Consider the following 26,677-nt stretch of genomic DNA (forward strand, 5'->3'; position numbering starts at 1 on the left):
AATGTTTGCTGTCATTTTTTTTTTTTAATATTTTTTACACACTTGTCAAACATGGTCACATAGCACCAGACTACAGAATCACATACACACGTCTTTCCCACAGAGACGCACCAACACAGATGCAGCGAGGGTCTGGACGGGAGGAGGCAAGAGGCTTTATGAAAACCATCCCCTACTTATTTTAGGGTCCTGTCCTAAAGCTGACCCCCTCCCTCTCATCATCCCCAAGCTGGTCCAATTTTCTATTTTTTTTTTCCTTTTTTTATTTTTTTGGCAAAAGTAAATTTGTCAAACCACAGATATCAGACGTGTGTTTCCTTCAGAAGACTTTTTTTTTTGCACACACAGACGTCACTACATGATTCCTCCATGACCTTCTGTTGGACTGCCCGTGCTGCTCTGTGGAGACCCACTCCCTGACTTTGTCTCCGATATTCCACCCGCTCACCAAAAAAAACACCCTAGGAAGTGACGTCCTTGGCTTACTTCTGCCTGGTGCTTGACATCTCCCAGCCGGGCATGAATAAGTGTCATTACATGTTTGCTTATAGGTGTGTTGTGCCAAATGTGCAGTTGCAAAAAACTATAGGCCTACATATTTAGTTTAGGTGTGAGGACTTTAAGCGTACAGAGCCAGGAAAAGAGAGGAAGTTGCAGGGGGTACATTTCCACAGGCACGTGTAGCGTTCATTTACAGACAGTGGAAAAAGGGAAATACAGACAGAATTAAATGGCACAGAACAGAGACAAACAAATACCAGAAAAGTAAAACTGCGTCTGGCATCAAATGACCCAGTAGGTACTCAACACTGAATGGAGCCGAATTGGAAGTACGTCTTTTAAATGAATTTTTTTTTAAACAGTCTTTTGTTTTTCTGAGTCAGATTTGTTCGGAGCCGCGCTGCAGTTACTGTGCCAGCATGTTTGTCACATCAAAAAGTACCAACAACTGTACAGAGTGTGTAGTTAAGGTTCCAATTGTTGCGTGAGTCGTCCCACATGACCAATACAGTGAGGTTTGGGTGGATGTGGACATCAAAGGTCGGAGGCTTTTTGAAATTTAAAACTCCCACTTGGCTTTCAAGCATTTAATCAAAACAGGCATCAATCAATAATGAATCATTCCAAGACGCAAAAATTAGAGCTCACTATACTTACTGCAGAACACCAAGAAAACCCAGGGGAGTGACTATTTAGGATGATCTATTTGTTTGAGGATCTATTTGTTTGTGTGTGAGTGTACATGAGGGAGGGAAAGGTATCAGAGCTCTGTATACTGTGTAACACTAAGGCATTTATAGAGGCTTTGTTAACTATGTTGCATTTGAAGCAGAAAACACTGATGAACTACACATTCTTTCGGACGCCTCTGCTCCCTTAGAGTAACATTTAGGCAGACTGATGGCTAAAGATGGATTATTTTTGTTTCAGTCCCTTTTTTTCTTCCTCTACAACAACACTGGATTGTGTCAGTTGCAACATAGGAACAGGAAAAACCAGCTATGCTACCACAACTGTCATCCCTCAAACACTGCACAACTCATTTTTTAAGACATTCCCTTTAAGTGCTATTAACGCAAACACACACACACACACACACACACACACACACACACACACACACACACACACACACACACACACACATACACACAGACAGACAGACAGACAGACAGACAGACAGACAGACAGACAGACAGACAGACACACACACACACACACACACACACAACACACACACACACACACACACACACACACACTCAGGCAGAACTATAGCAGTCAGGTGGCCCTAAAAACACTCTATGGCCAGTTAAGTCGCTGTATACTGATAGTGTATCATAGCTCTATACATGGCTTTGTAAAGAAACGGTATAGTAACTCCATATAATTACAGTCAGGTGGCTCTGGAGCATCCACAGTCGAGAGGCCAAATACATTAAGTCTGAGCCGGTCAGAGCGATGGCTCTGTATAAAGCTATTTCTATAGCTGACAGCCTAGTCTCACAGAATCCTGTGTTATCCAAAGCCTCAAAGATGGCTGCTTTATAAAGTTACTATACAGTAGCTCTACTCTTATACAGCCAATGTGGTCCAAAACAAAGTGCATCAAGGCACTATGAAACAGAGCGGCTCCTAAACATGGGAGTCTAAATGACTTTTCACACATCGTAATGATCAAAATGATGAACTGTGACAGATTACAACCAGACTACTACTGCACGTAATCACCATATTTAGTTGCCTCTTCTGCACTTTTGTTGGAAATGTTGATAAGCCCCTAGCCCCCAGCAGCGAATGGTTTTAAAGTTTAAACAGCATCAGTCAAAGGTATTACAAGCCTAAAAAAAGAAGAAGAAAAACCCACCCGGAACAACTATGAGACGGTCATGAGGCAGAGATCTCGGTGTGTTTGTTGTGTGAGCAGAAGTAAAGCACACATACAATTCGTGATTAGGAGTGTTAGTAGAGGCTACTGGAGAAGCCTCATGAGGATTGGCAGAGGTGAGCTTTCTCATCAGAGCACAGGGATTTTTTTTTTTTTTACATCTGTCCAAAACCAGAGGTCAGAATGGTCGATTGATCATAAAGGAGAATAACACACAACATCAACGATGCTCTGAATCTGCAGTGACCGAATACTGATTCACATTTTACAGCTGTCACTAGTGTGTAAGCCAGATAGCACTACCCTTAAATAGTAAATGTGAGGAAAGTACTTCAATAAATGCGATTACCATCATGTAATTACAATAATCCCCAGTGGACGTTTTTTAAAAGCGTTAATCTGTAATTAGGCGTTACACAAATGAATCAGCATTCAATTTCCGAGTGTCTCCTCTTCTTCTCATGGTTTATTCCAAATCTAAATCAGAAGTCATTTCCTCCTCGTGTTTTGGCTATAAAAAATAAGACCACATGAAAGTCTATCTCATTTTGGCAAGTAGATATAGTGCATAAATGAATTAATGTCTTTTTAAACAATTTAATATTTTAAAAATACTTTAACACTTTCCTTTTAAAATTAAAACTTAAATATTTTTTTTTTGGAAAACTTTCCTTTTTCCTGTTTTTTTTTTTTTTTTTTTTCTTGAATTTTTTTTCCTGTTGTTTTCTTTTATGGTGGCTATAACTGGCTGAATGGCCCACAGCCTCTTATGAGAGGCGAATGACAGAGCGGTGAGACTCTGAGATGGAGGAGAGAAGAAGAAGGAGAAGTCCCACCGTCTGTCTAACGGACAGAGGTGAAGGCGGACAGACAACTTCAACTCTCCAGTCTGTATGAGGTGGGAGGTCTGTAACAAGGACATCGGCCTGTCCTCTTTCCCTCCTTTCTCTGGATGGTAGAGGTGGTGGGGTAGTCAATGGGGGGGAGGGGAGGGGTTGTTTTCTCTTTTCTGACATTGCCTCTTATGATACAGGTGGTTCAGCACCACCCACTCCTCCTTCAGATGAAGGCTAACTGGCTGAGGACACGAACGTCCGGCAGTTGTCACTAAGCGACACAAACTGAAGCGAGCTGGGTAGCGCGACACTCAGGACTTCCAACTTGCCGTGAAGGGAAGTCCCATTATTACCTATAACTATATCGGGGGGAGGGCATAGGGGCATGGAGGTGGGGTCGGAGGCATTTGGGTTGGGAAAGAAGCTCGGGAGGGCTAAAAGGAGGACAAGTGGAGGGAAAATGTAATTAATGTAGTAGAGAGTGAAAGTGGGGGCTAATGGCCGGATAAAGCAGAAGCAGCTGAATGAGCAGTAAGGTGTAGAGGGACGGACGGAAGGAGTGGCCCCGTCCACAGTCTGATGTGTTCTCCTGCAGAGGGAAAACTGAAGCTGTAAGTACACATCTAGTGCATCAGATGTGTGTTTTAATACTGCATGCTAATGGAAAAAAAAAAGGTATGTATGACTTACTTTCTTACTTATCAAACATATCAACTAACGTATACAGTGAGTAAGGAAGAACCCACTCCCTAACTAACTATGTATTCAACTTTTATGTTTCACTCTATCTGTCCACATGCAAAACCTTTTTGTTTAGTAAGAAACTGCTAAGAGGAAGGTGGACTTTCTCTCTCGCACAATTTTCAGTTTAACTTTAAGTTTGGGATTGTTAAAGGAATAGTTTGATATTTTGTGAGACAAAAAAGTTTAATGATAAGATTGCTGCCATATTCATGTTAAATCTGCTTACCAGTGAACTTAAAGCTCACTAATTAAATGTGTTATATCTTAATTGTTTAAAAAAAAACGTCAAGTAGCAGCATCGTCATGAGCTCGACTATGTCTGTGTCCGAAATTGCTCCCTTGTTCACTCATTCACTACTCTCTATATAATAGACACTCAACAGTGTGCATTAAATTGAGATTTAAGACACTTGCTTATCATCATCATTTTGCGTAATCACTGACGCTCAATTGTAATTTCAGCATCAATCAAGCGCACATTCACACTCTACTTTTTTTGTTCCATTGTAGAATTAGTGGAGGCACTACAGAGTGGATCAACTTCAGAACACACTCAGAATTCGGACTCTGAAATAAAATGGTGTACAGTAAATGTAGTGTACTGTATAGTAAATAGGGAGTGATTTCAGACACAGCCTGGGACCAATTACTTCCTGGAGTCTCAGCTGGTTGCCTAGCAATCTCACTGTGATAACAAGCCTCCAGAGTGGTATCAGACTTTACGTCTAACTCTCGACAAGAAAGCGAATAAGTGCATTTCCCAAAATGTCTTACTATTCCCTTAAAGATAAAGAACTACAGTTGTCAACTTGAAGGTAAACTAAAAACTGTGTGCCTGTACTGTATGTAGGGCTGAGTGATAATGCTATATATCAGCCACAATATAGCTAATGTTTGCAAAATCACATACAAAATAATCTGATTTTCAAAGTAATGAACTGTGTCTCACTGTTGCTCAGAATCATTATTTTGGACAGGAGAAATAAAACAATAAAATTATAAGATCTCATCGTCACAATATGATTCTGCTGAAAGTCAATAAACTGTGAATATTACCCACTACCATTACCTGTATGCACTAATGTCCTTTTCATGATTCTTAGATTAGTTTGTGACTTTTATCAGAGTCTATTCCATGAACATTATGCTCCCTACATTTACATTTTTACCAACTCACAGTTTATTTTTATTTGAATAAATGTGCTGAAATATCTTACAGAGATGTTGTTGTCATAGCAGGTGGAGGGTCCTTTTCGATAGCGTGCCACATTCAGTTCTTCACATGGATTTTCCTCCTTGACTAAAAATGGACTCAATTAAGGAAACTAAAAATGCTTTGAATTTCGGCTTTTGTCCGTCTTTTTTTGTTGTTGTAATGTTTCATCATCCACCCACACCCTGATTACTCACGCAGTCCTACAGATGTTAAATGACTGGTCATGATTCACGCCACCATGATAAAAATAACCTTGAAATGAATGTGACACATCTGCGTTTCCACAGGTATGGTAATACGGAGATATAATCTAGTATGTCTTCTCTTCTGCCAGCTGGTGTACAATGTGAAAAAGGATACACTCCTCCTCCTCCTGGGACAGCTTCTCTATCTCGCAGGTGTTGCATGGCATCTTCTCTGCCACCACAAACAGCAAGTTGGTGTTGTTTATCTTCTTGGCATGAATCAGCCTGCAGAGAGAGAGAGAGCGATAGACAACTCAGTCAACAACCCCCCTCTGCTTGCTTACATCACAGTCTCATTTGCTAATGGATCAGCGAGATTCATGAGACAGTCTTGTAAGGCTCATTTAGCCAATGAAGTGACCGTTTCATTAAAGCTGATGCGGTTTAATCATCATCAGAGTTTATTAGCTCCGACAGAAAGATGAATCTTGCTAACTGTGCCTCTTTCACAGTGCGTTTGTGTGTGTGTGTGTGTACAGACCTGGAGCAGTTGCCACAGTCTTGCAGTATGTTGTAGGAGCTGCTGAGATTACTTAAGTAGTACTGGGTCTGGATCATTACACAACTCCGCTCTTTGGAGTCCATTCCTTCTGCATCCACCTCATCTGCAGCATCACCAGAGCACAAAGACATAAGAGATGCACTTGTCATTTCACTTGATTTATAAGACCTGATTCTTAAAATGGGATTACAAAGATGAACGTCTACACTTGGCTGTAAAACCATTTCTTTACATAGTTTGTATTTACAGTCTGGAAACAAACTAATGTCACGAGAACACTGTGCACTTTAAATACTAATACATATATAATTTAACTGTTAGTAGCTGCACTTTAAAAGTCTTGTCTCATAACTCCAATTTAAGTGGTCAGAAATAGTTAAAAATGTTGTGAAATACAGTTATTCTTTTTCTTTCTGAGAGTGAGATGAAAAGATTGTTGCCATAACTTCCCCATGAAACCACAAATGACAGTTTTTATGATTGTCTACTTATTAAACAAATAAGGTGCAAGGTGTTGATTAGTGAGCTTTAGAGGTGCTCGTAGCTGTTTATCTTCCTGTAGTCTCACTTTGCCAGACCCTCCTCCAAAGCACGCTGAAGGAGGGTCTGGGTACTCCACATAGCATTCGGGGATGGGAGGAAAACGTGCTCTGGTTAAATGGCATTTCTTTAAACCAATCAGAATCGTCATGGGCGGTGCGAAGCGATAGTCTAGCTAGCTGTCTCAATTTACCCTCCAGAGATCTAAGGAGCAGTCAAAAATAGTCCTCATTAATCCACCGAATTTAAAGCGGAGGGAAACGGAAATAATGCATGCATCCGGCGGAATTTCCTGCGGTACTGAGGAATCCGAGAGAGGTATTCGATTGTCGACACAATCTTCTGAGCATAGCCATACTGAGAAATACAGAGAGTTGTGTGGAGCTGATAGTCTTAATTAGCTTTGTAGTAACTCATTTGACAATAGCTTTAATGAAACGGACGTTCATTAATATTAAAAAGTTACGCGCTAAAGCTTTAAACTTTACATGCAGACATGTAAAACACCAAGATAACGTTTAATGATTGTCTTGTTTGCACCCACCTGTGACGAACCAGCTATGATAAGCCAGTCCATACATAAACTGTTGGAACAAGGACCTGTGGAGACAGGAAATGGGGATTAGTAATACTTTACAGCAATGTATTTTGCAGCGAATATGGTACTGTGTACTAGGAGTATCCATCAAATCTCTTTTATCAGGTACAGTATGTGTGTACTGCATGTTACAGCTGTGTTTTTTTTCTTCATTTGAGCTTGAGGACTCTCACCATGCAGCTGCGGATGTCCACCAAGCCACGTTTACAAAATCGGCAATTGTGGGCTGCAGATACATACGAAAAGAGACAAATGTAACAATAATATTTCAATCAGACATCCATCAGTCTCACCGTATGACATCAATTCAACGCATTGTCATCTAGTCTACTGTTTTAATTCTTGCTGTTCTTACCACAAACACTCCTCTGGGTGCAGCTCCGGCTTCACTGTTGGGCATCCGTTCACACACAGACTGGTAGTCAAATGACTGCTTGCGGTTGTAGAAGGAATTGTTGTAGAGAGCGAACATCAAGTAGGGATCAACGTCACTGAAGAACATGCCCACCTGTGGGGAATAACAACCATTGGTTAATGCGAGTGTAAACATTAGTTAGAAACAGTGGTCAGTGTAAAAATTTATTTATTAACTCCACCTTGTTCCAGTCATCCTTCTGATTAGACATGATTAGGAATCCACCATCATCTATTAAATAACACAGGAGATCCTGCAGAGGAAAAGATAGGCTGTTCATTAGAAGCCCAAACTGTACAGTGCTATGATACAGTAGATGGAGCTGAATACAGAAAGCTCATTAGAATAAGCAGAAATACGTACCTCACTGTTGGCTTCGCAGTCCATTTCACAGCCTCTGTTTGGTCCACACTGTCACAGAGAAAACAACAAAGAACATCTAAGAAATACTGCCGAAGACTTAAGCTTGTAAATATAATGAACTTTTAATGTATATTTCATTACTGTATTCGAGCCTTGATGGTTGTCTGTATGGTTGCTGGCAAGAATCTTGAACTTATCCGTCCAGGCTTCAAGGTCTAGTTTTACTCCGACCACTGAGAGAAAGAGAAGTTAGGAAACAACCAAAAAGACAGATGCAAATAAAAGGCCCAACAGACATGTCCACACAAAGTGACAAGAAACACAGACGTGTAATTATCTCTACTGTGTTCTAAAACATTTTCTTTAACATCCATTATTATAAGGATGTTGTCTCCTCTTTCAGAGCTGAACCCACCTGCAGGTTTGATGGTCTTCCCTCCTACTGTGATCTCCACAGCCGTGCTGACCAGGATCCCTATGGTGTCATTATCTGGGTTCAACAGCTCATCCCGGGCTTCAAGAGGGAAACAAAATAAAGAAACAAGCCAGGAGGGGAGTTAGAAAAAAAAAGCCACAACACATTATGACGCTCAGTGTGAGATATATAAAACCCAAGACCGAAAGAAGAATCATTCACCTGTTCGATAAGGCGCTCGGAAGATGTAGCCCTTGTTGTCAAGACTGCGGCGGTAATAGCTGGCATTAAACGGCTCAGGGTCTTCTTCCCAGGTTTCTGCAGCTCTGAGATTTAAGAGCACATTGGACATTGAAGCTGTACATCTCTGATGTACAAGCCTCCCACTATACTGACACATTTAAAGTCTTCACAACTTACTACTTTAAGATACTAAAGTGAGAAACATAACAGCTCTACAGACACACAGCCTTGATGAGGAGTGCACTTACTTGTTCGGAAACACTCTTGTTACACCTCCATCTGATGCAGCAAACACGGCCAGAAAGCCATATCTAGACGTCAGGATGGAGAAAAGAGACCGAAATCAAATCTAAATCTTATTCAGAGTCAAATCTAAAAATGAAGGTCCCTAATCATACTCACGTATTCAAGTCTTTATTCTTCCACACTTTCTCGACCAGCTGCCTGATGATGCCAGTGTCCAGAATCAGGTTATGGAGAAGCAAATTGTCACCTAAACACGTTTAGGTAGAGATGATCAGAAAAAGGTGCAAACAAACAGAATGTCAGTTATATCCACATTAGATGTAGATTTCTCTTCCTGAACACATCTTAAACTCGCTCAGTCGATTTTTGGTCAAAATTTAACCGAACATAAACACTTATGATTATAGTGAATATGAACACAATGTTTTCCCCCCAAATTTGACAGTTTCACCAATTTCCAGCCAAGTAAATCCACAAAACTCACCCTGTCTCTGTGCAAGCTTGGTGTTGACATACATACATTTTCCTATAACTTTGACTAAACAGACAATACTTAGTAGTAGGATTAATTCATGGTTGGTTTTGGTCTTATCAATGGATTTTCTTTGTATTTGTTTAACAAAAATATATAATATTGCCAGCCTTAAGCGTTAAAGTAAATTTTGAATTAATTCATTTAAAATCAGTGGATCAAAAGAAATGAAACTCACATTGTTTGGAGTCCGGTGTCACCTTCTCCATGAGGGCAATGAAGTTTAGCAGGAACTCAGTGTTGTTGTTGGACAGTTCTAGATCATTGCAGTACTCCCTGAGGAACAGACGAGGCATTTTAACTCAGAGAAAGAAGCACGTTTATGCAATATTTACACTCTGCCTGTCCTTGACAGCGGGACACTCAACACAAAGCGGGGATGCCCTATACATGCGTGTCTTAAAGCTTAAATTCCAATATGCTAATATGCCAATATGGATGTCGATCAAAACAAAATGTGGTTGGGACTGTGACGCAGAGCGCAGGCATCTCAATGAAGGAGTGATTTCTATCAGTGTGTTTCAGAATTCAGGTTGCAGCTGGAGGCCATGAGGGTTTGATAAAAATAAAAAAAACAGCACATGCAAAGAGGATGTCATTTTTTCATACTGTAGCTTTTGTCATCCAATATCCATTTTTCCAAACCAACAACCCCTAAATGTAAATGTGTAATACAAACATACATCACCACAGTAGCTGCAGGCAAAGAAGATTTAATGTGCCTTCAATACTTTGTTGTAATGAGGTTAACTCAGGAAAGAGAATGGGTAAATGCAAAAACAATTCATATTATAAGGCTATGATGGATTTTGTATTTTCCTTAAATGTGGTACTTTCAGTTAACACAGTGGTTTTCAAAGTGGGTTCCTGGGACAGAGTTTGTGACTATTTTGGTCATGGGTTTCATTCACTTTCTGTATTAAAACATAAATCATAAAGCATAAAACCTGAGATGGGCATTTGTGGTCTAATTTGTGTCAGTTTAGGGGTCCTTGATGTGAAAAAGTTTGGGAACCACTGAGTTAACACACCATTCAAAATGAAAAATGAATAAATGAAACAAAGCCACTCCCACACAGTGCAACTCAACACCACAAAGGACTAGTTCAAGAAAAGCAGACAATAGATAAAAAAAGGCTGAACATGGAGCCGAAACAACAACAACACAAAATAAGTATATAGTGCATCGAAAGACAAGACCAAACACTGATGACCATCAACGACACCAAGCATTCACACACAGGGCTACCTGGGAGCAATGAATACATGTCCTTCAGACTCAAAACTGTTTGGCAGCAGTGATTCAAAATCTGCAACAGAAAGGGGAAGATTATCGGCGAAGAGCAGTGGGCAGGGAAGTCGGGAGTTGTGGGTAAACAGCAGCTGATCTTCAGAGGTGCAGGGACGCAGAAGGGGGTTTACCATAGCAACAGTGAGGTATCATGGGAACACTAGCGTTAGCCAAGATGGTGCCAAAAATAGAACCTGACTCTCAATGGACGACTTCTTTAGTTTCACAAACACTCACACCTTCTTTTTCCTTTTGACTTTGTCAACAAACATTTTCAGATTCATTTGGTTTCAATCTAACATATTTTGGATGTCTGAGAACTGACTTGCAAGACGTGATGAGTTGGGAAGCAAGTTCTCACACAGATTATCCACAATGAGTGCTTTTAAGATCAGGCAGGCATCAACATGGCCAACTATTGCAGGGGAGGTGGGTGAAGGTCCTGATGGAAGTGGTCACCCCTCAGACTGGCAGGGCAGAGGGCTCAGAGAGACACATAATCAGAGGATATGCATTGCATTGTGAAGGGCATTTCGAAGGGCAACTTCATTTCATCTATCACAGACAAAACAGAGCACAAAATATCAACCATCATTAAAGCCTAAAGGTGAATCCAACGTGTTCTTTTCTCATTATGTCAAGACCTGTAACTGTGTACAGCAGAGGAATGAAATTTTAGAGCTAAAATAGAGTGCCCAGGTAGTTTTCCGCCCACAATGCCGTGCACATCCAGGGTCAGGTTTACTGAGGAAGTGCTGGGCCGTGCCCCTGGCAGTCTGAGGGGGGAGGAGGGAGGGAGACAAGCTGATGGAGACAGGGAGTACAGAGGGACGACAAAGGAGTCAGGCGCTGCGCCGAGCGGCACCCTAACACCTGACAACATGGAAGGACCTGGGTGGGCAGGACCGGGCTCAGCCCTGAAGGGTCAGTCTGCAGGCTGCGACGTCTCCAGCTACAGATGAGATACTGCGGCAGCTAACAAACATTAAATACGTGTTTTTTTTATATGGAGATCAATGAAGTATAGCTACGTTACAGAGATCCCTATTTACTCTACAATAACTAAATGGCAGTACTTACATATTCTGTTATGTACATTATTATAGCTAAGGTGTAGCACTACAATATTCATATTTCAGATTTCTGTGTTTAGCTTCCTGCATTATGAAAATATCACAGCAAACAATTAGAAATCTTTTTACTGAACGTAGAGCTCAACATGCTCAAAATTGATCGAGCTGTTGCACTAATAAGAGGGAGTTTAGAAAAAATCTAATTAAAGTCAACACCTGAGCCCTAGCGTGAGAATTAGTTAAGACATTTATTAACTAATGACACTGTAAGAAAAAGACAGAAAGAAAGAGAGACAAGAAGGTGAAAGAAAAATAGAGAAGGAAAATGAAGAAGAGAGAGAAGTCAAAGAAAATGAAAAAAGTGTAGAGAGACAGAGAGAGAGAGAGAAAGGAGGCAGACACAACCCATTTGGAGCTATCCACAGAAGGAAAAGCATTAGGAGGGAGGACAAAAGACAAGTTTTAACAGAGAACACGAATATCTGTCTTCCTTGGGTGCAGTAGGTGTTTTTTATTTGCTTTTGAGCAGTGGATACGTGGGGAGGAGGGTGAGGTGGGGGACCGGAGGAGCCATCGTGAGAGATGTAGGATCTGAGCTGCAGCAAGAGGGTGAAGAGGAGAAGGAAGGATAAAGGAGGAAGAGGAGGAAAAAAGAGGAAAAAAGAGGACGTCCTGAAGGCAAGACGGGCAGGGACAGAGGCAAGCAGGCTGGGACAGGGGAGGGTAGGAGGAGGGGGGCAGCAGGAAAAGGTAAAGGACAAGAGGTGTGGGAAGGAGGCAGCGGAGGGAATGGAAGTGGAAGGAAGAAAAGAAACAGGGGTTATTGGAATGGGGAGAAAAAAAAAAATTTTATTTAAAAATTTTTTAAAAAAAAAAATTTTTTTTTTTAAAAAAAAAAAAAAAAAAAAAAACAAGACAAGAGAGAAAAAGAAATAAAAAAAAGAGCAAAAGTTTATTGCAAGAGAAACTGGGAAATCCAGAAAAAGAAAAGATTAAAGACAAAAACAGTAATTGTAAAAGGTAACCATGGTCAAACAATAAAATAAAATGAAACAGGAAAAGAGGGGAGTAACAGGGTCTGGACAAAGAAAGAATGAGAGAGACAACATGTGTCCCCATTCAGACCCACAAAAACCCAAACTCCCACATTAGACGAGCCCTTATCCCGGGCCGTGTGGGAGTTTATATACTGAATGATTCCAAAGCTGAGAAACATCTCACACAATCTAACAAAAGAAATAATAATAATAAAGAAATCACACAGAAAACAGAAGGAAAATTCCCCAAATCATAAAACCCATCATAAGGAGTGAAAAGCATGCATGTTTTCACAGTTTTTCAGAACATCAAACACTTTAAACACAGATGCTTCAGAATCATTACTTGATGGAGAAGAGGCGAGAGCATTTGGCAAAAAAAATAATAGCACAAAAGTCACCATTATTTTCACCTGAGTAACACAGTAAAACCACAGCTTTCACCTTTCTGTCTGTTCAGTTATTTTTTTCTTCAGCCAGTGTGAAGAAAAAACATCACCATTTTACAGCACAGCATGAAGACAGGAGGGAACAGGGGGCAGTAGAGGAGTCGGGGGACTCAGGTATGATCCTGCCTATCAGAGAGCGTAGAGAGGGGGGAGAAGGGGGGAGTGGGGCAGGCGACTCCGCTCGGACACTCCCTATGATGATGTTGGAGACCCAGGACAAAGGACTGAATTGGAGCATAAGGTCATATTTGGGAGAGAGAGAGAGAGCGAGAGCGAGAGAGAGAGAGAGAAAGAGAGAGAGAAAGAGAGAGAGACAGAGAGTGAAGGATGCTGGGTACAACCGGGTACTTACACTGCACCTGAAGGATCTGGTCACTCAGGTTGGCCTTGATGTGGTTCTCACTATATGTGGGCAGTACCAACCCTAGACTGCAGGTAACAAGGCAGACGCAGAAAATCAGGAACACGTTATGAATGCACATATAAACTCTCCAACACACATAAACCCACACAGCCGGGCACGCTTACTTACAGACGCAACTAGTCCAAAGGTATCATTACTACTTTAATGTGATGTCAGGGAGGGATCATCCTTAAATGTACCCCGGGGAATTTTTGACAACTAGTAGTGCAAGGGAGCAATGTTTATATTATCCCTGTTTTGCCTGTATGTGCTAACACTCACACAAGGATGCACACATGCGAATGTGGTGACGCGAAACACATTCCTGCCAATGGTTTCATACTCCTCCACTTTGTTAGGTTTTGTCAGGTGGCAGTAATGTACATCAATAAAAAACTGTGAAGAGGAAGAATGCTAGCTGGTAAACGTGGATTTAAACAATGCAGGTTTCAAAATGTAAAAATAAAATAAAAATAAAATAAAAAAAAGCTTTCCAAATGTTTTGTCAGGATGGACAATAATTAACCATTAACCACCTCTGTTAGACCTCAGAAGAAACAATGAATGGAAACATAAATTTGTTAACAAGCTACACTACACACTACAAACGGTACCTTTAAGCACTGTATAATCCAATGGGCTATTACTTATGGAGAGAAAGTCAGTTTCATTTAGTAGAAAGGGAAGAAAGGCGGAACTGTTAGAAGTTTGTTACACCCACTAGTACAGCATGAAGCCACTATTGAAGATTGCAGTAGACTACTGAATGGAGTTTCCCAGGAAGTTCAAGTCTCCAATTCAGAGGATCTTTAAACTGAGTCCAAAATCAAACAGTCAGAATACACATCTGGCACGTCCTTGATGACACTCTGCTGTGAGAAGCCCCGACTCTTCCCAAGCAAAGCAGCTGCGTTTTAAGCGAGATCACTCTGTACAGTATCAAACATGCTTCATATTTGCGACACACTGCTGATTGTGTTTCTGTCAAGTCAAACTTCAAGGGGGATCAAATAAAAGAGAAATATCTGTCTCACTTTGTAATATATATGATCACTATAGCATCGTAGTTTGACCTACATATTCTTTATGATGATAAATACTGTATTTACTCTTCTACCAAAGCCAGAAATTAAAAAGAGAAAAAAATAGAAATACATGTCCCATCTCTTTTTCTGTGGTACCATACAAAACTAAAATATAACCCAGTAAGAGGATTAATTGGAACAGATAGAAAATCAGGCTGTGACAGTATCAGGTTCAGACTGAGCCAAAGCTACAGTCGACTAGCTATAATATAAAGCTAATTTAGATTTATAGAAACATCCAACGTCACCAGTTTTATGAGCAAAGTAAGTCCATAAACTCTAAAGTGCAGGATACATGACAGTAGAGTAGAGCTGTGAATGTCTGGTTCAAACACATGAGGATTGTTAAAAACACTGAAATTTCCCTTTGAGTTGAATATTAATAGAATTGTGTCCGAGAAAGCCTCATATGGACTCAGCCAGGACCAGGCACACTGCCAGTAGATGTAATAAAAACACACATCGGGCATTTATTTGTAGCACTATTGTATATAATAAACTATAATTTGCAAAGCGTTGCCTGGAGGAAATGGCATTACGATGCAACCTCAACAAATGTTCAACCAAGTCTTGAGCTGAATAAACTATGCAATTAATTTGTGCTTAAGAGAGAACTGTTGAAGGTTTTTATAAGAGAGAGAAAAACAGTTCTTCAATTTGGGTGATTCAGAATAATTACTTAATGCAAATATAGAAGGCAAATGAGCAAATTGCCTTTATTTCAGTGATATGTTTAGTCTAATCAAAGTGCGTCGTAGTGGCAGCTACAGTGAACAAACACTGCTGGTTGATGAGTAAGAGCTGTAAACTGTTAATCCGAGACTTGTGACTCAAACTGAATGAATCCAAAGTATCAAAATTGGACCTCACTCGTAGGTTCAAGTTGATGACTGTTTGATTTCAGACCTACCTGTAATCTGTACCATCCACAGGCGTCCATGTATACGTCCGCATGGCCTCGTCGATGTACCTCTGTTGACAACCACAAAGAGAAATACATAACACCGTCACATCCTCAGCACATCTCTCTTCCCATAATTGGAGGGAGACAACAGATACTAAACATACTGAGTCATTCAGGTTCATTACAACAGCATACAGGAAGGCGCTACTTTGGATCATGATTGAGTCTCATATATTGATGACTTGCCTCATCAACTGACTTAATGAGCGTCTTGATTTTCCTTTGCCCTGATTTGCCATCAATCATCTGTCGACGGATCTGAAGAGAGAGAGAGAGAGAGAGAGAGAGAGAGGGAAGAAGAGAGAGAGAGAGATGCTGCAGCGTGAGAAGGCATTCAGGTACATACAAGGGAAAAACAAAAACAAAAACAACAAATGAAAAGTATATTAAACACACAAGTTGATAGCAATGGGGATTTTTCAGAAAGGTTGCTTTTACCTCCTCTTTGTTGCTGTCCTCCAGCTCTGCATCCAGAAAGTCCAGAGTGACGGGCTCCCTGAAGTTAATGATCTGAACAAGAGAGAGAAAACAGGGGAAGATGGAGGAGGGGGGTTAACTTCAGTCAGCAGGAAAGAAACGCCCAAATTTGGCTTCAGAACCAGAAAGATGTTAAACTCATTAGATGCGGGGAGGCGTTCATAGTGGACCTACTTTGGGCCGCAGGTTGGGATGCAGCAGTACGTAGCCATTTGGGTCAATGGCGTAGGTATAGCCGTTGGCTCCAAGCTGCACATAAACAGTGTGAATGGTGTGATTCAATACCCATCAATGTGAAAGAGATATGAGAGTGATTATTTAATGTACAACATGCTCACTCTGTATGTAGGAGTCTTTCTTTTGATTTCGTTGATCGCAATATCTACTCCCATGACTCCAAGGATGAGTTGATTCTGTAGGAAGAATATTATAAGGTAATCATTAGTATTTTATTCACATTTTATTATTCACAACCGTACTGGCATCAGAGAATCACAGAGAGCCGGTAGCTAGAGTACCCAGAACTTATCCATGCCATATTTGAGTTATTACTTTGTGTGCAATCTGATTAGTCCACATTTTTACAGTCTATCTTAAACTGAGTCGGCTTGCAGCAGCATCACTGCTTTAAGCCTATGTGATAAGCTCAGAGTAAATACGTTGGTCATGGATACTGAAAGCTGTTCTTTCTGGGTGATTATCGATACTACAGATGGGTGGCTGTGATATCTGTTGTCACCTTAGGGGGGAGGTGTTGCCTAGAAGAGCAGCAGCTTGGTGGACGCCACAAATAGGCAAAATAAAACTTTAAGCCCATCTGCTACTCAAACTCCTGTTTCTGTTAGAATAACCTTATATAGCCTTAACCCCCCGAATGACAATAAAAACATAGTTCTTACATAAGTATAAAGGTAAAGGCTCAATAATATAAAGGATGAGCTGCTAGTTAAAGCTCCATGTCTTGTATTGCAGTGTTGTTTTTACCTGAGAGCTTACAGTATCAACAGTGAAGTTGAAGACCGGCACCGTCCCAGTGATGACAAGGCCCAAACCCTGATAACACATATCAGAAATCCAATTAAAAGTGTTTTGTTATGTTTTAAAATAACTTTATACGTTGCATAATTGAAAATCCAAACCAATAAACACAATAAGCTGCAAATAAATCAACTGAAATTTAAACTTTAAAAAACCTTTAATGACACAAGTGAAAGTTAATCGGTTTTGTATTTAAGAATAATAAACTGTGATAACATAATGTTATACTATCCTTATTATGCTCTCCTAAGACTGTGAGGCAGAAACCATGCTTTTATTTGGACAAATCTAAGAGGGCATCACCTGAATATCTTTTACAATTGCTTATGATTTACACATCAAAAGTAGCATATGGACTGCATAATTAGAACATTAACATAGAATTAGAACATTGCAAGAATTAGAAATATCTGCAAAATCATTTAAAGGTTACTCAAAGGGGTAACTAAATAAAATGTCTTTTTAAGTTCTCTCTTACCAGAGCATCTTGGTACACGTTTGTCCACTGCACCTGCTTTGCTTTATTCCCAGCCAGCACCATGGGACGACCAAGGACGTCCAGATACTCCTGTAACAGCAAAAACACACATGCTAGTATCACCATACACACCAAACACATATAATCAAACAAACGTTTATAGTGCTTGTCATGTAGAGGCGTTAAAAGCAAAGAGCTGGAAGAGCCAACGTTCATCTGTCATAAAACTATAAGACCCTGACCGGCCTCCTCTCTGTCACCACATAAACCAGTGGGCCACCAGCAGCAGGATCCCGGTCCTGCCGAGCCATAAAGCCTCCAGTCCTGAGCCACTCAAGGCCATTTCTCATCATTACGAAGGAGCTATTAAAAACACATTAAGGGTGTCAGTGGCACGACGTGCAAACAGGCCATTCTCCCAGAGGCTCTACTGTCATCGCCGGCACTGTGAGAATGTCCCACAGCTATTGTGAATAGAGGTGAGGGGTTAAGTCTACTAGTAATACATCATATTCACAAGCTGAGGTGTCTTTTTTTTGTGTGAACAACCTATTGATTCTTGTCATTTTAGAGATGGTGTGTAATTGGTAAAATTATTAAGTGATTGACCTCATAACATACGATGCAACTGCACAGTTCGGAGAAAAAAAAAAAGCCCGCCGGGGGGCGGGACAATTGCACTGAGAGCCTTCGGTGTTTTGTGATTATAAAGACAAGAGGCAGCAACATTATTCTCTAATTATACAGACGGTGTGTACATCTATTCAGCAGTCTGTGAGTTATAATGCCAAATGTCTATTATATGTATCAACACACTATATTTAAATGTAAAAACAGGATCAGTGAAAATGCAGCAGCTCTGTCAGGGTCAAATGTTAATTTCAACATTAGCAGTTTTCACAGGATGACAAATTTCCACCCATTTTGCAGGGAAAAGGGAAACATTATCGCAGATTTCTGACCCTTGTATCTACCCTGAATACACAAAAGGGGCGCCCTGTATAAGCACACGGCTATTTCAGTGTTATGCCTTTAACCGTTTTTTTCATCGCCTGAACAGTGAGGTGCTGACAGGCGTAACCTATTCTATTATTAGCTCAATAAAAGTCCAGTTTAACGCGCCACAGGGAGATATTCCATCAGGACAATGACAGCCAGACCTTTTCATGGGATATAGGGGAAATTTTCCGCCTAGCTAGAACAATCTAGGAAACATAAAAAGTCAGCAACTGGAGATATGTGGTCCAAAGATCCCAGAGCCATAGACTCCAGCAGCATCCCCCTGTGTTGATTAAATGCTATTGTCTCCCTGGGTACCTTAACAACCACGATTGCAGAGACTAAACTCATCAGTACAGTCCTTCCAAAGACAAACATCCTAACTAAAGCCTGGTCTGTTATTGTTGCTCCACTGAGATCCTATACAAAGAAGCCAGAATAGATAAGTCACTTTAAACGTCAGTCTTAGATAACTACGCTGAAACACAAAATATAGTGCCATTTATTTTCAAAAGTTTTCCACTCTTTCTACATAATCGCATGACTCAGGACAGTATGAATGATAATATTTCAGCCATCTATGATCCATCTGTTATTTGAATGTTGCCATCTTAGTCAGGTAATGTGATGAGTGTGTGATGTTGAAGGGCAGAGTACGATTAAATAATGTGTCTTCTGGGCCTGTACAGAGAGCTGTAGTCACCCACCTTCAGAAAACCTATTAGAGTAAGTGGCAGTTCTCAGAATATAAATATGCTGGAGTTAATGGAACAGCTGACAGTATATTCTAGGGCCTGATCGCTCATGGGGGTTGAGGGGGGTGGGAGGTAGGAGGAGATGGGGGAGGAGAAAGGAGGGGAGAGCGGGGGGAGGAGGGGTGTGCAGTAGCTCCCCCACCTTCCAGCAACTGAGTCAATTTCTATAGCTGGAATGAGGTTATCCCAAGGGCCTCTGGAAGCTCCTAGTGCCTAAAGCAAGGGGGGGGGGGGGTAGAGAAAGACCACAAGCCTATTTGTTATCACTCTATCTCCAACAATGTCACTTCCTTTCTGTAGTCATCCAGTTGCGTCATCCTCTGTCCCTTTGTTATGAAATACTTAAAAGCATATCTGCAATCTGTATAATTATCATCAAATCAACCGTGAAGGAAGAATTGACTAGCTTCTTGCTTAAAGTTGTTTGTTTCCTTTTGTGGTTTCATAAAGCTGCATTCAAGAGCTTGTACACACTTCATATACTTTACCTGGGTGTTGATTCTGATGGCTCCAATTGATGGAATTTCAAAGTAGTAACCTGAAGATTAAGAGGAGAGATTCAAAACACTATTCCAACAGAAAGCTTTGCATCCAGCCTGTGTCATGGTGCCTGCTTGTGTCACATTCGGTCTACATTTTTTAAACAGTCACAGTGTGCACAAAAGCGATCTATTTGTAGATTAGAGACTAATCTCTTCCATGTTATTAGCTACACGTAATGCCATCATCTCCAGCTGATGGCATTGGGCCAAGCAAGCATGGTAGAGTTGTGGCCATTGACCTCTCCACCCTCGTGGTTGTGCTGTAGGATGTAAATGTGGAGGCTTATTGGTAATGCTGAGCCCCAGGCACTGCTGCTGCTGATTAGGAATGAGGGAGAGTGACCGACTGGGTCAATAACCACGCCGCTCCCCAAGTTATTAAAGCCACGAGTGTTTATACAAAGAGCGGTGAAATGGAGACAGCATCCTCAGAATGTTAAAAGGCTGAGATGACTGTCATTATTTCGATACATTATGCACTGTGCCGCAGTGGTTTGTGTCGAGATTTGCCTTCTCGGTCTTATTCATTTACACATTTGAGCATGCTAACATTATGCACATACATCTCTGCACACACAATCTATGGTGCGCACACAAACATGCAGCACACAGCTATTTGTTATAGTTTTGTTCAGAGCAGTAGTTTGTCCCAGTGCTTTTGGCAGCATGCCAGAGAGGTGGCATGTGTGGGTGTAGGGCAAAGCTTGACGAGAGGTGAAGAGAGGAAAATATAGGCTAGAGCTAAAAAGTGAGACTGTATTGGAGATCTCCTCTGTGCTGTGCAGGTTTACAACAGATGTCTGCTGTGTGAGGGGCAATTATAAATTTAATAAATAACCTATTTTTTTTACATAATGCCTCTGCACTATTATAAGTCAGTTTTCCTCTAACCTAATCCAAAATTTGGAACTGTTGGCGTGGTCCATTTGACTAGGGGATAAACTATCACATCCATTGACTTTAAAATATATCATGTCTTTTTTGACTAAATTGTGCTTTTTGCATAATTGTGTTGTAGGGTTAAGTATAATGTACATAGAGTACATGTTGTGTTGAGTATGACTATGCAATTTCCTCCAATGTACACCAGCATACAATACTTTCTATCTTACCAATGTTTTTGTTGAGGCACCACATAAACCGCTATAAGTTTACCCGATAAACTTCTAACTCTTTTCCCATTATGGATGTGCATCCATAATTTATGGGATATTTTGTTCCTATTTTGGGATTATAACAGCACTTTGGTGGAAGTATTAGGATCACCAATGCAGTATATCATATTTGCTGCTTTTATCCTCCATTTCCCATTTTTCTTTTTTGAAGATAACTCTCCTTTCTGTTTTGGTTTTCGTTACACTGTGTGAGAGCATGAAGAAATTATTTCATTGTCCCCAGAGTCAAAGAGAGGTTACTTTCTTCTTAAAATGGGATTGAAGCTTAAGTGAGACAACAGCTAGCATCTCGAAGTGGCCTAGTTGTGTGTGTGTGTGTTTGCGCTTGTGTGTTACTGCTGTTGTGTCAAATAATGGGTGAAGGGTTAGGGCCTGTAAAAGTGTCAGGGAGCTGGCTATGTTGGAGTGAGAAACCAAAGAGTAATACGTACTGAAGATATGAGAGGACAGCTCCATTGAGGCTGGTGTGTCAACACTATTGTCTAATGTTGGCATAGACTTTAGTACCATGGTAATCACTACAGACGCAACTAGCAGAGAGCATGTTGGCACAGCGGCGTAATCCTGGACTTTCCCCAGCCTGACAGGGAGATGGCATGGTAATCATCCTGCTACCAGACTCCTCCTGCTAATTAATAACAACTTATGGGGAGATACCTCTAAAGCACTTGGCTCCAATGGCAATAAGCTAATCAGCAGCAGCAGTTAGCCAAAGCTCCATATAGGCAGAAAAAGGCGGAGGAGCAGCTTCAGATAAACGGTAACACTGAGAAACAATATTAAATCATGCCTCAAAAGAGAGGAAGAGAAGTGTGTTATGGCAAAAAACAAAAAAAACAATAGTGTTCCAAATTGAGCACAGCAACAGTAATCTGAGTTAGGTTGGGATTAAATGAGCTGAGTCAAGATGAGATTCATGCAGACAAAAAGCTAACAGGAACAGCACCTGAATCATTTGGGTTGTCAGACTGTCTATCAGAGGCAGAGCAGCCTGTTGTTTGTGGGATTATTTTAGGGACTGTGGCTGCTTTAGAAAATTGATTTGAACATCATGTGCAGTAAGACAGACACCTGGAAAAATCTTAGTGATGAAGGGTTTGTGATGGGGCAGGCGGGTTTTAATATTTAATTTTATTCTATTGATATTTACCCCAAATCAGTGAAAGAATAACTTAAAACCAAGCTAAAAAGCAGTGTGTTGCTGCACTTTGTGATGGCACAAGATCCAAGACTTTTTAATCTACACTCTTGAGCAGACCACACCTGTGTTGTTGTGTACTGCTTGGGTGTCCTCAAGAATAAATGCAACACATTAATTCGTAGTTATTTGTTAAGATTGACTGGGCTTTGAATTGCCCACTGGCAGAATGGCTTGACTTGAGATAATGTCATTCACCAGAATATGGCACAAAAGCATTTTTGCTGGTTTTTCCTTTAATATCTTATTTTTTGCGGGTGTTTCCTTTAACTGTATTGCTCAGTGGTATCCAATGGATGTTGAGTATGCTAGGAAAATGTGTCCATCTATAAAATCAATATCCGGAGAAACGCGGGCACAGGGACCCATCAAGCCTGCACCAACCAATATTTTTCTTTTTAATTTTACATACAGTACAAACCTATGCTTAACACAAACATAGTGTCCACCTACCTTTATTGGCACAAGCTATCCACTGCAAAGGTGTGACATCATAATTATGCTGGCCAACAGAGAAGGTGAACACACGAACCTGGATGGAGGAAAAGACAAATACTGAGATACTTAGGACAAAAAAAGACCAAATCACATGACGTCAATGCCAGAATAAAAACCAAACTTCCTGCAGAGGCAGCTAATAGAGCAAAACAATTCAATTTTATTTTATTACAGCCCAATATCACAAATCACAAATTTGCGCCAGAGGGCTTTACAATCTGTACAGCAAATGATAACAAAACAATACCACACAAACCCTCTGCTGGGTGGCAATAAGGTCACTGTCATGTGACAACTACAATGCACAAATCTTGAGTATGATTAGATTAGCCTCCCAGTCAACTCACACAAGTTTCTCTAACACAAGGCTGCAATGAGAGAGTTGCACGACTGGGACAAAGACAGAAACTGAGTATCTACTGGCTGTGATTTTATAGGCCCTGATGATGAAGTGGCTAATTAGTTAGCAGGTCAGAGCTGTTAACACCAGCAGCAAAAAAACAAAGGAGACTGAAGAGGAAAGAAAGAAAAAAAGAAACAGAGAGAAATAGAAGGAGAGACAGAGAGAGAGTTGAAGAAAGGCCAAAGAGATGAATCACAGAGGAAAAATCCAGAATCAAAACAGCCAAAATGGACGTGAAGATAGCTCGGAGAGGACGTTATGTGCACAGATTGGAGTGCTTGGCATGTCTGACAGCCTGACTAATACAACTGCCTGTGCAATAATGAGACAATGTCAGCAAAATACGATGGGAGATGGGGAAGGAAAAGGGGCCTGCTAAGTTTATGGAAATGCATGATCTCTTAGAGCAATGCAGATGAATAGGTAACAGCCTTATGGGAACGGACTCACTGTTTTGTTGGGCCAGTTGTACTTTTCAAAGATGTCCTGTGCACGATCCTCCCCGCCATCTGTAAACATCATTATCATCTTATTGCAGTTGGCCCTCGGGGCACTGCTCTCCTGTGGCACATGAAGAGAGAAGAGAAGAGCAAAGTAAGAGGCAGGGAGAAAGGTTAGGGAATATGCAAGAATAAAAGGGGAAGGTGATCGTGCACGTCATTTAAAACAGTGTGGTACTGTTGCAAATATGTCAAAGAAGCAAATGGGAAATAAACACAATCCAAAATATTAAAGGGTTTAAAGTGTTACTGATATTTTAATTTTTTTTTATTTTCATACATGATTATATAGTATGATAAAAAACGGATAAAGGTGGAACGTTCCTGTATGTTATATTGGAATGTACATTAATCAGACCATTCTTGATCAATCAGCAATCTCTTTGCCTCCTGATTTAAACTTTGTGACAGATCCTTAATACCAAATATATCAAACTTTGTATTTTAGTCATTAATAGTGGATATGATTTTAGCTTTGAGGATTATTTTAAGACATTAGAACTAGAATTTTAGCAAAAGCTCAAGATTTGAATGATTGGATCGACCTTCATAAGACCATTTTTTTCATAAAAATCGACAAAGTTTCTATTTAGATGTAATGTATGGCTGAAGAATCTCCTGTGTATAGGATTGTTATCCTTTTATTTTCTGTCATTGTGGATTTGTGTTTTTAATTTAGTACTGATGTTAAACGTGGACAATTTCCAATGCAGGATGAAGAGTTTGTTTTTACTGAAATCCTGAAAATTCTAGTGACTTTAAGATTAATTACCATAGTGTTTAGAGTAGTCTACTAATGCATAATGAGCAGATAGAAAGCAGGAAATTTTATTAATTATTGTCCACACCATAATTTTCACATAATTGCAATTAACCCTTCTAAGCTTCATACATTTACACATTTCCTATTTGCTTCCTTTCTCATGTTATCATAATATTAGGATTTCATTTGAAGTATACAACGTTACTCTAGCGTTAAATTTGATTTCAGCACTATATGCTCATAGCCAGGCACCAGTTTTTAGCATTCAGCTTTGATACAAACTCCTCCCGCCTGCCTGCACTGCAGCTGCCATTGATATGCAGGCCAGTGGCATGTCAATCTGACAAGATTCTAATAAAGATAAATAATATTGCTACAATTACATATTTTTATTGTGCTTGTGCCACCAATCACAGGAGTGAGACTGCCACAGACCGCGATTAAACGGGCCTTTTTATTTCTCATTCTGCTGGCAAGGAAAGGTGGGGAGGGGGCAGCTGGCACTTGGATCTAAGCCTCCAAGCCCACCAGAGGAATATAAAGTGTCTGTGGCTGATCTCCTCTGGGCTGCGCTCATCAATCATTCCATCAGAGCCAATTAGGGTGGCAGCCTCTTAAAATACACAGCAGCATACGGAGCTGAGGCAGCACCTGTGTCGAGAGAACGTGGACGCCTGCTGCTGAAAGACCTCACCGCGGTGCTGGCTGCTGCAAACCTGAGCGTCACTCCATCGCAACAGCGGTTGTTATCAGACCTACCTTCGTCAATGACAGAACTCTGGAAATGTCTTATACAAAACCTGCACCACTCACTGTCAGCACTGTTGCATCACTGCTAATTCAGTTGTATTAACTGGATTTGACAGGATGTATAATAACATGCTTGAGCTTCAGTACATAGTTCCAGCACGTTTTTCAAGACTTTCTGGAGGCACACAATTTTTCCGCCACAGGCAAACATCTACCCTTGGATTGCCCTTCTCTGAAAGGCTTGTTGGCTCTTACATTGAGAAGCTGTTCGAAGGCAAATGTGAAGCCAGACTTGTAATCTGTGGTTCCTTTGGCTTGCATATGCATGACGGCTTCCTTGAAGATCTTCTTGTTCCGAACATTGGCTTGGACCAAAGTCCTGAAGCACGGAACAACGGCATCGGCTTTCTCATTGAACTAGAAGGGGAAATGCAAACACTCACATGAGCATATGTATACTTGGTTTTTCCAGACAAAAATACAAAATATCCGTGAATTAAAATGTTCGTCCAACAATTATAATTGTATCTCTGTGTGTTTATGTGTGCGTAGTTCATGGCGGTAGGATGCAGACGTGGGTGTGTGCAGATGTACGCTGCCCTGCTACTCTCCGGCTGGCAGTAAATCCTGGTAATTACAACTTTCCACACAAAGAACAGGTGCACCTGAAACGCCAGTGCAAACCACTGAACAGAAACCCAGCCAAGGTAATATCATTTGTCTCATCTCATCCACCAAATTAGCCTAAAACTGCGTGTGCAGGTTTATGTGTGGTGTCTGGGTGTGCACGTGGCGTACATTCTCAACTCATGTGCAGTGTCTATGCGTGATTACAATATTAGCAGCAATGTCTGTAATAGCAGGTTTCTTTTTGAAGGTCAACTTCAAAATCTACTGACATTTTCAGGACAGATTGATGTAAAACATTATGTGCGAGAAAAGCTGACATTTCTCATGGCTTGGTATTCAACGAAATCAAAACACGCTAAAGTATTCAGAGCCACATATTCAATTTCCATCACTGTGTCATTTCTTAATATCACTATCTATTGTGTCTTAAAATGTTAGGAAATACAGTAGCTGTGAAACAAGTTCAAGAATAAACAAGCTGGGTTACATCTACTATCTATAATGAATAAAAAAGACGTCCTATGAAATAAAGTCTGTATTATTATAACTAATTATATCACCATTAAAGAAGTGAGGCCATAGTGTGTTATAAAGAAATATGCTGAAGCATGTAGACACTAGAGACAGTGTTTGATGATGATGATGATGATGATGATGATGATGATGATGATGATGATTTTCCGTTGATTTTTGGTCATTAATGGCTTTTGTGTCTGCAAATAATTCACAGCAAGCTTTTGTAAGCCCTTACTTTCTTTATAGGGGTGAAAATCAGATGCGTTCCCACCCAGATTACCATGCTCATTTCTTGCTCTTAGAGCTGGGATTTAGAGGCATACAGTGGCTAAGAGCAATGGATTAAGAAGGATTACCGAGGGAAGTCTC

General features: G+C 40.6%; 1 protein-coding gene across 3 annotated transcripts in view; it reads right to left on the bottom strand.

Moving 5' to 3' along the window:
* Nucleotides 1–3,096: 3,096 nt before the first annotated feature.
* The window catches only part of cacna2d2a (calcium channel, voltage-dependent, alpha 2/delta subunit 2a), a 146,577-nt gene continuing 122,996 nt past the window's right edge, over nt 3,097–26,677 (bottom strand). For all 3 annotated transcript variants that reach the window (XM_039797271.1, XM_039797270.1, XM_039797272.1), the window contains 28 exons: nt 25,418–25,579; nt 23,600–23,710; nt 22,702–22,780; nt 19,822–19,871; nt 17,580–17,669; nt 17,048–17,116; nt 16,402–16,476; nt 16,238–16,312; nt 16,025–16,096; nt 15,773–15,844; nt 15,533–15,594; nt 13,487–13,563; nt 10,534–10,594; nt 9,463–9,560; nt 8,909–8,999; nt 8,755–8,817; nt 8,486–8,589; nt 8,264–8,362; nt 7,990–8,081; nt 7,849–7,896; nt 7,667–7,738; nt 7,426–7,578; nt 7,244–7,296; nt 7,017–7,072; nt 5,912–6,035; nt 5,546–5,655; nt 5,187–5,269; nt 3,097–3,814 (listed from right to left, as the gene is read on the bottom strand). In XM_039797271.1, coding sequence (XP_039653205.1) covers nt 3,692–3,814; nt 5,187–5,269; nt 5,546–5,655; nt 5,912–6,035; nt 7,017–7,072; nt 7,244–7,296; nt 7,426–7,578; nt 7,667–7,738; nt 7,849–7,896; nt 7,990–8,081; nt 8,264–8,362; nt 8,486–8,589; nt 8,755–8,817; nt 8,909–8,999; nt 9,463–9,560; nt 10,534–10,594; nt 13,487–13,563; nt 15,533–15,594; nt 15,773–15,844; nt 16,025–16,096; nt 16,238–16,312; nt 16,402–16,476; nt 17,048–17,116; nt 17,580–17,669; nt 19,822–19,871; nt 22,702–22,780; nt 23,600–23,710; nt 25,418–25,579 — 2,424 coding nt within the window. In that variant the 3' untranslated portion in view covers nt 3,097–3,691. The remainder of the gene's footprint in view (nt 3,815–5,186; nt 5,270–5,545; nt 5,656–5,911; nt 6,036–7,016; nt 7,073–7,243; nt 7,297–7,425; nt 7,579–7,666; nt 7,739–7,848; nt 7,897–7,989; nt 8,082–8,263; nt 8,363–8,485; nt 8,590–8,754; nt 8,818–8,908; nt 9,000–9,462; nt 9,561–10,533; nt 10,595–13,486; nt 13,564–15,532; nt 15,595–15,772; nt 15,845–16,024; nt 16,097–16,237; nt 16,313–16,401; nt 16,477–17,047; nt 17,117–17,579; nt 17,670–19,821; nt 19,872–22,701; nt 22,781–23,599; nt 23,711–25,417; nt 25,580–26,677) is intronic.

This window comes from Perca fluviatilis, chromosome 4 (assembly GCF_010015445.1).
Source record: "Perca fluviatilis chromosome 4, GENO_Pfluv_1.0, whole genome shotgun sequence".
In the NCBI taxonomy this organism is placed as follows: domain Eukaryota; kingdom Metazoa; phylum Chordata; class Actinopteri; order Perciformes; family Percidae; genus Perca; species Perca fluviatilis.